At 30.6% G+C, this 17,135-nt stretch overlaps 1 protein-coding gene across 1 annotated transcript; it reads right to left on the minus strand.

Annotated features, from left to right (window-relative positions):
• Window positions 1–6,426: 6,426 nt before the first annotated feature.
• Window positions 6,427–14,900, minus strand: LOC147071364 (uncharacterized). The gene is made up of 3 exons (XM_085948573.1): window positions 14,889–14,900; window positions 13,165–13,834; window positions 6,427–6,791 (listed from the first exon to the last, which is right to left on the minus strand). The coding sequence occupies exons 1-3, from the start codon at window positions 14,898–14,900 to the stop codon at window positions 6,427–6,429; spliced, it is 1,047 nt and encodes a 348-aa protein (XP_085804699.1).
• Window positions 14,901–17,135: the final 2,235 nt, after the last annotated feature.

A 17,135-nucleotide genomic window follows, 5' to 3' on the forward strand; every position in this document is an offset into this window, starting at 1 on the left:
GGCGTGCAGGACTAGATTAAGACAGAAGAAATAATTATGGAAACCATGACTTCGCTGTAGCGCTATTGAGAGAATAACTTGGAAGAAGAATATTATTTATTAGGTACCTAACGTATTTTGTTATTGCAATAAAAAATAGTCATTTGATTCACTTTATTTTTAAGGAAGTTTTAAATAAAAATATGAACACAACTTAGTTATCATACTATATTTCAACCGCTAACTTCTTGGAGAAAACAGTCGTGACGTATTTTTTTCGGTTAAATAATCATTATCAAAATATTACTCATTTCCACAAGTTTCTTCGTGCTTTGACAAGACACCACGCAGGGAATTTTTATGGAATGACATAAATTTAGATAATGCAACGGAAGTAAATAACGTCATAAAATTGCTTTAAAAGGACGTATATCTCTACAATTAATTTATTATACAAAGGCACAGCAAGGAAGAAGCTCAGAAAATTTAAAGTGAAATTAATAATTATATAATATAATATAAAGTGGATCATCAGTATTATTTTTAAATTACTTGATCATTACATAAATACTCAAGATGGCGAAATTGGTTAACTCAATTCAAGTGCTTGCTCTTGTTGTGATTATAAGTGTATTTTTACAATCACGTGAAGTTCATTCGTATAGTACTTTTATAAATTTGCAATCGAGGCATATTGTGACAATGTCGGACAAAGCTAATGACACCATAATATGCCCTGAAGGAAAACGTCTATCTGGAACAGTTTGCCGAGATGTCTATGATCCATTACCTGTTGCTGAGAAGTACACCAGTGAAAAGCGTACCCCTCCGAACGTCCAGACCACAGTCAAAAGAGTGGTGTCGAAATACCCCGTCACAGTTAAATGCCCCCCCAAGCAGCGCAGGGCTGGAAACAGGTGTCGTGCAATCTTTTGAATGTAGGAAAAAGAAACTTACTCTATCATCCCTCCTTTATCATGTGAATATTTCATGATTTGATTTTTGTGATTATCGACTGACAAATATAAACATATTTATTTTTTATTGTACCTACTATTTTTATAATGTGTTTAATAAAATAATTTAATTACAGTGATCTTTTTTATTATTATTTTACCAAATTTAAATGATTACTATGAAATACTAAAATATGTATATTCCTATTATTCTGACATTATATAATAATTATTTAGGCATGTGTCGCATAAAATAATATATTTTCAGACAAAGATTACCTAATTTTGGTGTCTCCCCAAATCATTGTTTTTACCACTGTTCTGCGTATGTAGTAGTATTATTTACTTTCTTTCTGTCTTTTAAAATCATGTAAAATAAATATATTTCCTGCTTTCCACATTATTTCAAGGAATAACCATAACAATATAATATATTTTGGTATATTATAACGTAATGCGAATGATACAAAAAAGCTGTTTTGTTTTGTTCAATCGATTTGGTAGTTCATAAACAATTGGAACTGTGCAGAGACCCGTGCACATTTCTGGATTTATTATTTGGAAAATACAAGATTAGGTATATAAAGTATCAGATTCTAAATTATTAATCGTATCAAAATTCTTACATTTCCATTTAAATTTTTTAATATATGCTGTTCTTTCTACTATATATAGAAGCTTCACTGGATGCAAGTCTTTTGGTTTCTCTATTTTTATTTTATATATATATAGGTACTCGTACTACAACTGATCGGTATTATTAATAAAATTAAAAAATAATTTATTTAAAAGTCAACCACATAAATTAAGAAATTATAAATGCCTGTAAAGTATAATAATATATAAGTCAACATAAAATTTTTGATTGATTTCCATTTTCAACTTGGCCTTAACTGACCTCTACATAATATAAAATACTAATATAAAATAAATAAAAAAATATAAAGTTTGTTTCAAATTACCTTTCCTGACAATTCCAATTTTAGATTTTGAAAACATTTAAAGTTTGTATAATATATAAGTAGGTAAATATTATTACAATAATATATATTATTATATATCATACAAGGTGGTTAGTAATTTTTGAACAATCACAAACACCCAGGATTTGAGAAAATCACATAAATATTTATTTATATATTATTTAAAAAAACAAAACATTGTGGACATAACAAATCTAAGTTAAAGACGTTCACGACGTGAGATGTACATTATAAAAAATATTACCGTCACGAAAATTTCGAATAAAAAATATATAGCACGTCACCGAAAATTTATACTTACGTCTTTTGGGAGCGTATAGGTATTGTGGCCTCACCGGAATCGAACACAGAGCCCACGGATGGAAGGCCAGCGCCTTACGCACCACGAGAGCCGCCTGTATAATATTATATTGTATTAGATCTTAATTTCTTTTGTTTGACTTGGATGTCAAGTATTATTTTCATTATAAAATGTCGCTTGTATAAACAAGTAAGCAGAATTTTAAAACTTTTAATATCAAAAAACGTCCCATCCATAACTCCATTTTGACAGAATATACGAATTAATCATATTCAGTTATGAAATTATACATAGTTCCACACTACACTCATAACCACAAGATTAGTAAATTCGTAATAATATGGTAAGTATAAAAATGTTTCTCCTGGTTGCTTTAAATGAATTTACTACTACTTGGTCACTCAGGTAGAACGGCTGTATACGAAGGGTCTGCAAAACCGTTAAATGTCACAAAATATATTTTGAAATTATACTTCTTTTGGGACGTAGTGAAATTGTGAAACCGTTACGGAAGTGGAAATGATGTCGCCGCGTATGGTGGTTCACCTCGCCATAAATAGCTTCGTTCCGCTTTTCTAATGAAAATAATACCATATTAAAAAAAATCTTTCCCATTGTTTTTATGAAAACTATATAAAATAAATTCAATAACTATAAAAACACAATTAATATATTTAAAGTCTCTGTAATTAGTGAATAAGTGATTTTTAGAGCCCGTGATTTTTTCCGATATGGTAACACTGGAGAGTCCACCATTAAAATTTTCTTACTAAACATTGTAAACGTCAGAGTTATGACGTTTACAATTTTCAGAGATGCCATGATTGGAAATAGATTGTAAATAATATTACATAATATAAAGAATGATTAAAACTAATATTACTCGTACCACTTTCAAATTATTTATAATAATTTTATTTAACAATACAACAACAATAACTGTATATAAATACATATCATTCTAATTTCATTATGCTTTTTAATCAAAACTTTATTGGATTGTATTAAGTATATTTATGCTTTTTAGTGGTTCTCCGTCGTCTTTATCTGTCAGTCGCCATTTTGGAATTCAGCTATCTTTTTGTCATCGAATTATAGTACGCGGTCCAAAACATTATAGGATTTTGGCAAAAATTATAGGTGTTGAAAATGTAAATTTTTTGTTTGTCACATAAACATAACGGAGAATTCAAGAAATTTCGATGCCCTGCTTAATTATTAAAACACCTCTTACGACACACCTGTCACATTAGTTTTTAAGAGTATACAATGCAAGACTACGTCCATAGATTAATATCGCACACAGAGATCTTACATTATATAGATTATACTTACTACGTCCCTCGCTTAACGTTATTACGATTTTCTGTAATTGAAGTACTAACATTTAACGGAACTTTAAGCATCGACAATATAGACAACTTTTAAAAGCAATGCAATAAGCAATGGGGGATATTCGCACAACCGGCGAATTCAATTAATTCCATATTTCAAAATTGTAGTATTTTTGACGTACTATTCTTTTTTAATAGTACGCGAACCAATATGTAATATAATTATAGTTCGTTTGGCAACACTGCGCTTACTGACAGATGACAGCGAGCGGTGGCGGGAAACCAGTAAAAAGACCCGATATCTTTTATCGTATTTTCTACTTCCGTTTTTTTTGTTTTGTTACGCCAAAGAAGTATAACTTCTAACGCGCGTAGATAAGTACACACACCGATTTTTTTAGTTATGTTTGCTATACAATAGCCTAGTTCATAGAGCAACTTTCTACATTTTTTACTAGCCAATATCGCTCACAGTCTTGACAAAAATAACTTTTTCAAAAAGCGACCTACGGCTAGATTGCTGAGAGTCGAGTGTCAAATATGTGTAGCAATAATACTGAATTTCCCATATAACAATTTTACCTGCCGTTTCAGTTGTCGGTATTATCAATTTATCAAACTGTCGACTCTTTTAAGGTTAGGTTAGGTTAAATGCAGGTGAATTCCAACTACCCGGCTCAGCATACAACAACAGACTACCAATATCGACTGCAAAACACAATTAGCTGAAACAAAACAAATACCTACGTTCGAGTGATAAAGTTTAGTGTGAACTATTAATGTCGGATGTTAACAGCCTACTTCTACCCTTCGCCACTGGTTGGTACTATACAAAATTGAAATCATATACGTCGAGTGTTAATGTATTTTATTTAAAATACTTAAGTATTTTGAATATGTTAGGGATGCAGCAGATTGGAACGGCTAAAAGATTTTAAAAGATTTATGCTTCCGTTAATTTAACATATTATTTTTATTTTGATAGAGATAACTAATTTATTACGTTGTATTATCATCCTTATCGTAGTTTTATTTTTGGGCTAAATACCCACTTTTAAATTTATTTCTCAATGACTAAGGATGCACAAATAGATAATAATCTTTTAAATATTATATTGTATAAATTATTGCGATATTAAATCTTAATATAAATATTATATACCTATATATTCTGTATAGTTACAACTGTTCTTGCTATATTGCGAACGTCTTGAATTTTATAATCTATATTGCTTCCATCATGTAGTGAAATACAATTATACTTTTAATAAACCATTTCTTTTATTCAACGAATAATTCACGAGATTTGATAATGTAACATTCCATAATATATTGAACATACATAACTTGATAACACCTCAGATATATTACACCTACTAGAAAATATGACATTTGAAAAAAATACTGTTTTACATTTTAAAAAATTGTTAGCAAGTTCAAGTAGACGTTATAACTAAATATTTGGCGAGAGCCGAGCGTCGTCAGTAAGTAATTAACGTAATTTATATTCCTTGATTTAAAACACAAAGTTAATAATATCGCAATTTGATTGGTATTTCTATTAGTTTAAATTATGTTAATTAAGTAGGAGTAGGAGATTAAAGCATATTGATGCGATACCAGTATACGGGTTCAAATCCCGTCAGGGATCGTATTATTTTCAAATGTGATTTTTTCTAGTAGGTAGAATTATAAATGTGAGGTGTTTTCAAGTTATGTATGTTCAATAAAATTTTTATAATTTGATTTATTGACCATCCAAAACTTTTCCTCGAAATAAAATATCTGCCAAATGAATACACAATATCTTTTGTCTATTATGCATTTAACGATTTACTTACATAATAAATAATATATAAATTAATTTTCTTTATATGCACATTCATAATACATTTATAATAATTATTCCCATCAATAGCGATCTTCATGACCCCATCGTAAAACGGGCGTGACGTAAGTATGTATAAAAAAGCTTAGGTTATAAATCATTTCTATTTACTGAATTTTCCTGTTGCAGCATTTATTTTTTCTTTATTACTCTACAATATTATAAATTTGTCGTATTATTTCTATATCACGAGCCATCAGTATTATAATTTACTCTTACAATAAGTATATAAAGACTTTGTAATGATTATAATAACGCACATTATTTAATATGTTCAAGAAATTTCGTGTTTACTTTATTGTATTCAGTGAGCGTGTCATAAAACAAATTTTATATTCATTGAATATCATAATATGATAAAATAAGGTATATTTAAATTGAAAAGTAGAACACCGCCTTTCATTCGCCCTGGATGTTTTGAATGAATCGACAATTCTATAAAAAAAAATGTATATTAAAATCTATTCCATTTTTGGATCAGTCATTAAAAGCAAAACCCACTATTTGTTTTGTCTTTTAGAACACTTCCATTCTCTTGTATTTATTTTCATATACTATACATCAAATAAATATTTATTGTAAATTTCTTGGGCTTTAATCCTAACAGGAATATAAAAATTCACCGTAATGATGACTAAATTCTTCACTTTCGGATGAAATCTATTTTATAATGTTTACAACTTTCCTCGGCGCTACAGGATATATTTAAAAAAAAAATAATGAAAAGCTGTTAATTATTACATCATTTTGTAAGTAAATATTTGGTATTTATTCCTTTTCTAATCTCAGCTTAACAATACACATTAAATAAAGAAAATAATTGAATAATACACATTTTTTATAAACAATATATTATATTTTAATGCATTAAAAGTACATATTATTATTAACAAAAATAACTATACAGTACTTCACAGAACTGCAATATTTTAAGTCGATTTTTCCGCATTCGGTTTGCATTTAAAATAATAAAGTCTTGAAAAAGTTAATGGTGCACACTGAATGAGTGTCCTCCATGCCCAGAATAATCACTGTCTGATGAAGAGAAATCATGGGAGCCATAGCTGGAAGAAGACAAATCTTGTCCATACGATCCAAAATCGTGTTCAGATCCAGAGAAGTCATGTGAGGAATAATCAGAAATTCCTTGGCTCTGTCCTCCGAAATTATGTCCACCGTTATGAGAGCTTCCTGCATCGATGTATACTGGAACCTTTTTCTCGACGATGTAAGGTTTGTTTACCTTGACTGGGTAAAGCCTGTCAACTGGAACTGGGTATGGCTTGGGTACCTTAACTTCCACTCGCTGGATTACTGGAACCTTGTATGGTACCTTGACTGGATACGAAACTTTTTTTTAAATTGTGTAGTTATTGAAACAATTAAATTTATAGTTGTCTTTTTAAATATGTAGGAATTTAAGAAATATCTAGAAATAATATTTTAAAAAAGACACGCGGCGCCAATTTGTGGTGATTTACACGATAAGTTACGATTATAAAGATACTTAATCTAATTCATACATGTTATTAATTATTAATTATGCCGTTTTTATTGCATAACCTGCACTAGTAGTAAAGTAATATATATATTTTACAATATCGTAATAAGGGAATTTTTATTAGTTATAACAGTAAACATTTATATATTTTATTAAGGCTATACTTCAGCTGGGGCATGGTCTAAAACGATCGTGACTACACGACGCGGAGATTGTGGAAACGACGGATGCAGAACAAAACATAATTTGTCATACAAAGCATATACATAATAGGTGTACATATTAATACCGCGGGAAGAGACGATGAACTCACGTGTGATAATGCTGTTCAGGTCCTGGTATTTTGGTGGGTTGAGAGAGACATCGGATGTGGGCACATTATATTGATAAAAAGGATTAACACAGGTTTTTGATTTGAAAGTCTGCGCAGAGCTGGATTTATTTACACTAAATTAAACAAGCATTGGTAGTATTACATTAGGATAAACATTGCTTTTTAAAACGGTTTTCCGAGAACTTTCACTTCACACAATCCTGGCATATCAAGCGTAGGTTTATTTTTGTCACATTTAACAGTATTCACTTGTGTTTTAGAAATTTTAAAACATAAAAAGGGGTGTATATGGGTAGTGGACATTTAGGGTGTTTATCCACTATCCAATCCAAATGTCCGATTCCGTGATCTATGATAACGGCCTGATATGGCAGCCATCATATTTATATACCCCACTGATTATACGCCAAACAGCATTCGTTATTCGACAAGCGACGCATCTGAATGTGAAATGTCAGATCATGGCCCTGACTGACCTGGACTGAACATCTGGGTGTGAATGGAAAAATGAGAAAACCACGACTCCACTGAATCAATGAATCCGTCGTAAAGTAGTGGCTTCTTGTCCTGGGGCTTCTGGGATTCACCGGTAAGGTCACAATATATTTATATGGTTCTATAAAAGCGTGGGTAAATGTGATTGTTTGTATTACTACACCAGTGACGTCCCTATGCGAAGTGCCGCCCTTATACATATTTAAAGTGCTGTCTCCTTAAAATTGTTAGGAGTATAGGTACATAATATTATCTACTGAGAATTAGAGATTTTTTACGAAGTCTACTCACAAACAATGATGGTTTTAGGTACACGGAGGTTTGAAGCGCTGACTAGGTTATTTTTTTAAATTCCATTACGATTTTTTTAAAACTAAGATGCCCGCACTTTCTAAAAAATTGGCGTCATCTCTAGTTCATGGAAAACAGTCACTGCTTTTTATTTAATTATTCTATTTTTATTAAGCTTATAACAGACTGTGAATCCCAATTACAGTGGAAAAAATCCCAGGATTGAGGAATTTACATATTAGATTATGTAAATAAATTTTTACGTCACCATTATCGAACCCGGAGCTCCCGTATGGAAGGCCAGCGCCGTAAGCACTACACCATAAGAGCTGTGTAATCACTATTATCATTTGGGCCCCATGGGTTTTTGTTGTATTAAAAAGAATATAATATGTAATAAGTGACGCATTGAAGCTGCTAGGCGTGCAGGACTAGATGAAGACAGAGGAAATAATTGTGGAAACCATGACTTCGCTGTAGCACTATTGAGAGAATAACTTGGAAGAAGATTATTATTTATTAGGTACCTAACATATTTTGTTATTGCAATAAAAAATAATCATTTCCTCATTACTCATTTCCACAAGTATCTTTGTGATTTGACAAGACACCACGCAGGGAATTTTATTAGAATGACATAAATTATTTTGATAATACAACGGAAGTAAACAACGTCATAAAACTGCATAAAAAGGACGCATATCTCTACGATTAATTTATTATACAAAGACACAACAAGGAAGAAGCTCAGAAAGTTTAAAGTGAAATTAATAATATATAATATATAAAGTGGATCATCAGTATTTTTTTTTAAATTACTTGATCAGTAAATAAATACTCAAGATGGCAAAATTGATTAACGCAATTCAAGTGCTTGCTCTTGCTGTGATTATAAGTGTATTTTTACAATCACGTGAAGTTCATTCGCATTATATCATAAATTTGCCATCGAGGCGTATGGTGACAATGTAGGACAAAGCTAATGACACCATAATATGCCCTGAAGGAAAACGTCGATTTCGAACAGTTTGCCGAGATGTAAATGAGATTATATGCCCCCCCCAAACAGCGCAGGGCTGGAAACAGGTGTCGTGCAATCTTTTGAATGTAGAAAAGTTCGTGTGAATATTTCATGATTTAATTGTTGTGATTATGTGTGACAAAAATAAGCATATTATTTTTTTATTGTACCTACTACTTTTATAATGTGTTTAATAAAATAATTTAACTACAGTTATATTTTTATTATTATTTAACCAAATTTAAATGACTTCTATGAAATACTAAAAATATGTATATTCCTGTTATTCCAATATATATATATATATATATATAATTATTTAGGCATGTGTCTCATATAATAATATAATATCAGACAAAGATTACCAAATGTTGGTACCTAATCACTGTTTTTACCACTGTTCTGCGTATGTAGTAAGATTATTTACACAATTAATAATCAGTGAAGTCATCCAAATTGCCAGAATGTCTTTTAAAATCATCAAAAAAAATATGTTTCATGTTTTCCACATTATTTCAAGGAATACCCATAATAATAATATTATTATATATTTCGGTACTTATATTATAACGTAATGCGATTGATACAAATAAAGCTGTTTTGTTTTGTTCCATCAATTTGGAACTGCGCAGAAGAGACGTGCATATTTCTGGATTTATTATTTAGAAAATACAAGATTAGGTACGAGTATATACAGTATCAGATTCTAAATTATTAATCGTATCAAAATTCTTACATTTCCATTTAAATTATTTATTATATCCTGTACTTTCTACTACATAGAAGCTTTACTAGATGCAATTCTTTTGGTTTCTCTATTTTTATTTTATATAGATACTACAACTGATTGGTCTTCTTAATAAAATTAAAAAATAATTTATTAAAAAGTCAACCACATAAATTAGGAAATTATAAATGCCTGTAAAGTTTAATAATATATAAGTCAACATAATATTTTTGATTGATTTCCATTTTCAATTTGGCCTTAACTGACCTCTACATAATATAAAATAAATAAAAAAAATACAAAGTTTGTTTCAAATTACCTTTCCTGAAAATTCTAATTTTAGATTTTCACAACATATAAAGTTTTCATATATATATATTATAATATATAGGTATATATTATTAATAATCATGTCCTTGCTTTTCATACAAGGTGGTTATTAGTAATTTTTGAACAATCAAAAACACCCAGGATTTAAGAAAATCACATAAATATTTATTTATATATTATTTAAAAAACAAAACATTGTGGACATAACAAATCTAAGTTGAAGACATTCATGACATGAGATTTACATTATAACAAATATTACCCTCGAAGAGAATATTTACTAATAATAATAATAAAACATAAGTGCCATTTCATACAAAAGAAAAAATTCTAATACAAAGTAGGTATATAGCATGTCACCGAAATTTTCTACGCCTTTGGGGAACGTATAGGTATTGTGTCCTCACCGGGATTGAACACAGAGCTCACGGATGGAAGGCCAACGCCTTACGCACCACGAGAGCCGCCTAACCGCCACATTACAAATCCATTTATATAGCTATACTAGCTGACCCGGCAAACGTTGTTCTGCCATATTATAAATTATTTCTAGTGAATATTTTGGTTGTTAAATAAAAAATAACGAATGTATCGTAAGTGTGTAGGGATGGGATCTATGACAGAAAGAGGAATGGAGCGCTGTAGACGATGACCGCCGATAAAAACAAAAAAACACCAACCATTTATTTTCTCAATTCAAAATGAGTAATGATGTTCATAATGAATGAATTACCTGTGACAGGATCTCGTTGTTTAATGTGTATGCAACATTCATCTTTTCCCTACCAGAAAATTAGTGGATATTGGAGAGCGTCGTATGAACGGTGTGTGTCAGCGATGAACTCCAGATTATTGTTTCCTCTTAGAATCACGAATTCTCGTGTCGATGTGCGGTCGCCAACCATGATTCCAGCAATGTCGTAAAAAACAGGTGCATTGAATCAACGCACGTGCTCTCCAGCTGATGTTTTATCAGCTTGATGACAATAGCGTGATTGTCACTTTGCAATTCGTGCATGTGTGCTTTGAAGAATTTCAATAATTCATTGTGCTCATTCAATAGGGCGTCCAGTTCGCCGACGATACGCATGGCATTAAGCGAATTGAGGTTATTGTAGCCGCAACGTGAATCCACACGACTGATGTCCTCACCGCCCATAGATTTGTAAAAAAATATGTGGTTCGTTTGGCATTGGCAGCAATGAGCCTACTTTGTGGTATATCTGGCCTTTGATTTTGAACGTAGAATGGAATTGTTGACCATTTGCCGGAGTATTATGAACTATTTCTATTGCTCCGAACGAAGTCATTTGGAAACATAAATTGAATGTGCGAATGGACTTCAGGAACAGGTTTGAATCTGGAACCGTGCCGATGAGCAAACCGTTCAATGGTTCTGGTGGTATCTCAATTTCTGGTAGTTGCACTTTTCCTGATGTGCAACACATCCCGGCTGACTTATGTTTGAATTTGAGCGCATGACAATGGAGACATTTTTTGTCCATAGCACCAATCAGCACTTTCGGATGAGCGGAATATTCAATATCTGGCTCGTACTCGAATGCGAGACGAAGAAATGAAGCGGATGTAAATGCTCGATGTACTTGTTGGCGTTGTCAATCATTTGCTCTGCGTGTGTTGACTACGAACCGGCGCGCTTGGCTCCGTTTCAATTGTCGTTGTTGATTTCGTTCAGCTCGTGCCTCTTGTGATTGAGATGCACGCAATTGCAACATGCTCACACGCACGTTTTTGTTATCTTGTTGGATTTGTTCGTCTGTTCTTTCTGCTCTACTATTTTGCAAGTTTGTGGCTTTATTCGTTCGACGGCCCAAATGGCCCCCTTGCGTCTTGCTGGCATTGTGCACTGTAATACACGCACACAAAAATAGATAAATTAAAATAAATCGCACAAAATTTTGCACGCACTGCGTTGTGATATGCCGAATGAAATGTCAAAATGACGCGACGCTTTTCTAGAATTCTTCTCGGACGTAGCGCCATCTGTCATTCAACAACATAAATAATTTCGTTCTGTTTGAAATACGAACGACGGTTAAATTTATTCATACAAAAATAATAAAATCGCAATTAAAAAAATGGGAGTGGGGGGGTAGGAGGGTGAAAATTTGGGGTTATAGGTATTTTCTGATGCCAAATAATTAAAAAAAAAATACAAAAAAAAATGTCAAAAAAATAAAAGAAAATTTTTTCTGGATAGAGATACCCTAATCACCTAGCGGTATAAAATATACTTGTTGACCTATTCTCATACCTAACAAATATACATACAAAAAATCATAAAAATCGGTTGAGCCATTTCGGAGGAGTGCGATCACAAACATCGTGACACGAGATTTTTATATATATATAGAGATATAGCCAATAAAATAAGGTATATTTAAATTCAAAAGTAGAACATCGCCTTTCTTTCGCCCTGGATGTTTTGAATGAATCGACAATTCTATAAAAATAAAATGCATATTAAAATCTATTCCATTTTAGGATCAGTCATTAAAAGAAAAACGCACCATTTGTTTTGTCTTTTAGAACACTTCCATTTTCTTGTATTTTATTTTCATATATACATCAAATAAATATTTATTGTAAATTTCTTGGGTTTTAATCCTAACAGTAATATAAAAATTCACCGTAATGGTGTCTAAATTCTTTACTCTCGGATGGAATATATTTTATAATGATGAAAACTTCCCTCAGCGCTGCGGCATTTATTTATAACCTGAAGCTATTAATAATTTTATCATTTTTTAAGTAAATATATGGTACATATTTATCCTTTTCTAATCTCAGTTTAATAACACACTATAAATAAAGAAAATTATTGAATAATACACATTTTTTTATAAACAATGTATATTTTAATGCATTAAAAGTACATACTTATTTACAAAAATAATTATACAGTAATTCACAGAACTGTTATATTAAATATTTTAAGTCGATTTTTCCGCATTCAGTTTGCATTTTAAATAATAAAGTCTTGAAAAAATTAATGGTGTACACTGAATGAGTGTCCTCCATGCCCAGAATAATCACTGCCTGATGACGAGAAATCGTGGGAACCATAGCTGGAAGAAGACGAATCTTGTCCATATGATCCAAAATCGTGTCCAGATCCAGAGAAGTCATGTGAGGAATAATCAGAAATTCCTTGGCTCTGTCCTCCGAAATTATGTCCACCGTTATGAGAGCTTCCTGCATCAATGTATACTGGGACCTTTTTCTCGACGATATAAGGCTTGTTTACCTTGACTGGGTAAGGTCTGTCAACTGGAACTGGGTATGGCTTGGGTACCTTAACTTCCACTCGCTGGATGACTGGAACCTTGTATGGTACCTTGACTGGATACGGGATATCTTTGTATACCTTGTAATGGACAGGCTTATCAACGGTTACAGCGTATGGTTTGTTTACATGAACAGGGTATGGACGATCGACTTGGATTTTGACAGGCACTGGTACTTTCCTTTCAACATGGACCGGGTAAGGTTGTGGGACATGGACAGTTTTGGTGATGACCTGTGGGGCTGAGTGTGAGCTGTAGCCAGAGTCTGAGGAACCACCGCCAAAGCTGTGGCCTCCATAACCGAGGTCTTGCAGTCCACGTTTTTCTTGCTTCTTTTCAGCTGTTGCGCTGGCGACAGCAAATAGCGCCGCGACGGCGAAGCATTTCTGCAAAAAAGAAAATTAACAACACATTATCAAACAAGTTATTTTAGATGTTAATATATAAGTAGAATGTTGCGGTGTTTTAATCTTTGTCTTCATACTTTTGTATTTAAACGATTCATATTTTTCACTTTATATCAATATTTATAACTATGTACGTTGTATTAAAACCAATAAGTCAACATTAAATTTATGATACAAATTTGTACAGCAAAATTTAAATCAAAATAGTATGTATTTGTTTCTTATTGAACCGCTTTAATGTTTATATATTATCGAACTGTAACAGAATTGATAAACTTAATTGAGTAAGTTGTTAAATCCTTAAGTAAATATGTTTTTCCTTTCATTCATTATAAACTGTTTGCCAGAGGATCGAGTGATGTTAACCAATGGAAAACAGATTTAAAAACAAAGAAAGTAGACCTAACGCTAGGTTTAATTTTGTAGTAAAATTTACAAGAGTTTATTAAAACTTCTACCACATTTTAATTATAATACATAGTTAATTAATAGTGAATAAAGTATTTTTTGAATTGTGTAGTTATTGAAACATTTAAATTTATAATTATTGTATTCTTAAATATGTAGGAATTTAAGAAATATCTATAAATAATATTTTACAAAAGACACGTGGTGCCAATTTGTAGTGATTTACATGATAAAGATAATCTAATTCATACATGTTATTAATTATTAATTATATTGCCGTTGTTATTGCAAACCCTGCACTAGTAGTAAAGTGATTTATATATTTTACAATGTCATAATAAGGAAAAATATGATTGTTTAATTGTTATTAGTTATAACAGTAAACATGTCTCTTTGTTAAAAATAATTGTATTATGCTATTATATTATACCAACTCTAAAATTTCAACTCAATCTTCAGACTCGATTAAATCAAATTTAATAAGCCGTACTTACATACAACAGATTTTAGAACTGGAGTGTTAATATTTATAATGTAAATATAACAGGGAATTGAGATTTTTTTATTAATTTTACCGATATAAAGTTTTAATTTATTTGTATATATATTTTGATTGAATTATTACCATGGGTCCCATTGTTTCAGTGAATACCTAGTGGTTGTCTGGGCTTTGAAATAAAACTGATAGCTTGAAGACATAACTGTTAATATTTATACTAAAAAATACAGAACGAGTATATCATTATAACGCAATTTTTTACACAAGGTAAATATACTTTCTAAGTAGGCATTTGGCGGTCCAAATTTTCAGCTGCAAATCAGTATGCGTCGTGTACCAACAATGTTAAATATGCATTAATAGTATAATTAATGCAGCCGAAATTGCGTACGGTTACAATTATTTCCTCAATCACCAGATGCATCCGTAATTCGTTAATCTGATCTAATCGCATTGAGTATGTGTTTTTTTGCAATTTTTTTGTAATATTTACGCTTCACACAACCCATTGAGAAATGTTGTAATATAATAATTAATGTATAAAAGGAATCGTAACTGATGAGGGATTGTCAGTTGATTTATACATTTCTTGTTAAACGCATACTAAGATGGTTCAATTTGTAAGTAACTCTTTTTCTGTACGAGTATATTAAATTAATAATTAATATCTACATATTAAATTTTACTTATAAATATAATTGAAATAATAAAAGTTAATACTTGTGATATTTTCAAGCATTTACTAAACAATTAATTACAATAAAAAGAAATTACTTATATTAATTCTCATAGCTCATGGAATAACGTATATATTTAAAAGGAATATATAATAGCATAATAAAATAGACTGCTTTTTCACTAAGTGCTGACAACATTAAAAAAGATTAAAGTCACATTGGAAATGAATGTTTTTACAAATTATTGACAACTGTTAATCGTATATTTTCACTAAAGAAAGAAATATTAATAAATAGATTAATTTAAAAATCAAAAAAATAATAGATGTATCGACGGAAAATACGTTTTATTTTTAACATGAGTATACTTAAAAATAGTTTACAATTATTATATTCAGATATAATGGTTATATATAAGTATATGAACAAATTCATTCAAAAAGAAAACAGCATATTGTATATTATGTAAATAGTGTTTTATGTGTCTTCAAAAATATTATATTGTCATTTTTAAGGTTAACTAGGCAAACACTAATAGCTTCTCTAATACAAGCGATGTAGTTAAGTAAAGATTTTCAACAATAAAACATTAAAACGGATCGCATTAATCATTATTTCATATCTAAATTTGACATTTAAATAACGTCAAATGTTAAAATAAGATACATTAATAAAATTTTTATCAATTCATATTGTCTTACTTTCGATTTTTTTTTGATATGGGGATATTAAAATGACAATATCTACAATAATGTCATACTTTATTTAACAGATCTGAAATATTGTGATGTCTCGCGGAATGGCGTGGTTACATCTGATCGTAGTAACATTAGCCATGAGTAAGGATTATTTTGCTTGGTGAAATATTGTTTCGCTTTGTGAATTTCGTCGTTTTTTCTATGTGACTAGTTGTCAAAACTAAGTTTACTTATATTTAATAAATATGATACGTTACTTTTGTTTGGTATTCTTTAGTTAAAGCGCTATTTTCTAAATGTTTAAATATTTTTTGTTAGTGTGAATTTTGACCGACGTGGTGTGCGATTAATTTCCATCATACGAGTATATTTAATCAATTTTATTTAGAGTATTTAGAACAAAACGAATAAAAATGTTTTCATATGACAGAGTTTCATAGTTACGTTACATAAACTATACCTATGTTTATTTCCTTTTACTTACATTGATTGTGCGACGAAACCTATAAATCTGTTACTCATATATCAACTTTTATTCAAATACAAGCACCCAAAATTTAGAAAAAGTCTAGAATAAAAAGAAAATTAAAAATATATTTAAATTTCAAGAAAATTGATTCTAGAATTGTTTTTGCCCTGAGTTCTTTGGTACATTTTTTAATTTATTTACTATTGTCTTTTATAAAACATAGAAAGACATTCAGGTTGCATTCAAAATATTTAAAAAAAGAATCATTTAGCATTCAAACAATATGAATATTTTTACATCAGAAATGAATTTCAACGAGCAATTTATTGAAACTGTTTCCAATCCCTTTTTTAAAACATAGTTAATTATTTTTTAGCTTCTAAGGCTAACATATGAGTATCTAACGAGTAGACGTTGAATTAACAGGAATTTTTGGTGTGTGATTGTTAACCATTTGCTCAACCCACCAGGCCCTCCCTCTGAGTCAAATGCTCATTGAAAAAATAAGTGCACTTTGCCAGATGGTTTA

The sequence above is a fragment of the Rhyacophila brunnea genome, unplaced genomic scaffold (genome assembly GCF_057557595.1).
Source record: "Rhyacophila brunnea isolate RB1 unplaced genomic scaffold, BYU_Rbru_1.0 scaffold_20, whole genome shotgun sequence".
NCBI classification, from domain to species: Eukaryota; Metazoa; Arthropoda; class Insecta; order Trichoptera; family Rhyacophilidae; genus Rhyacophila; species Rhyacophila brunnea.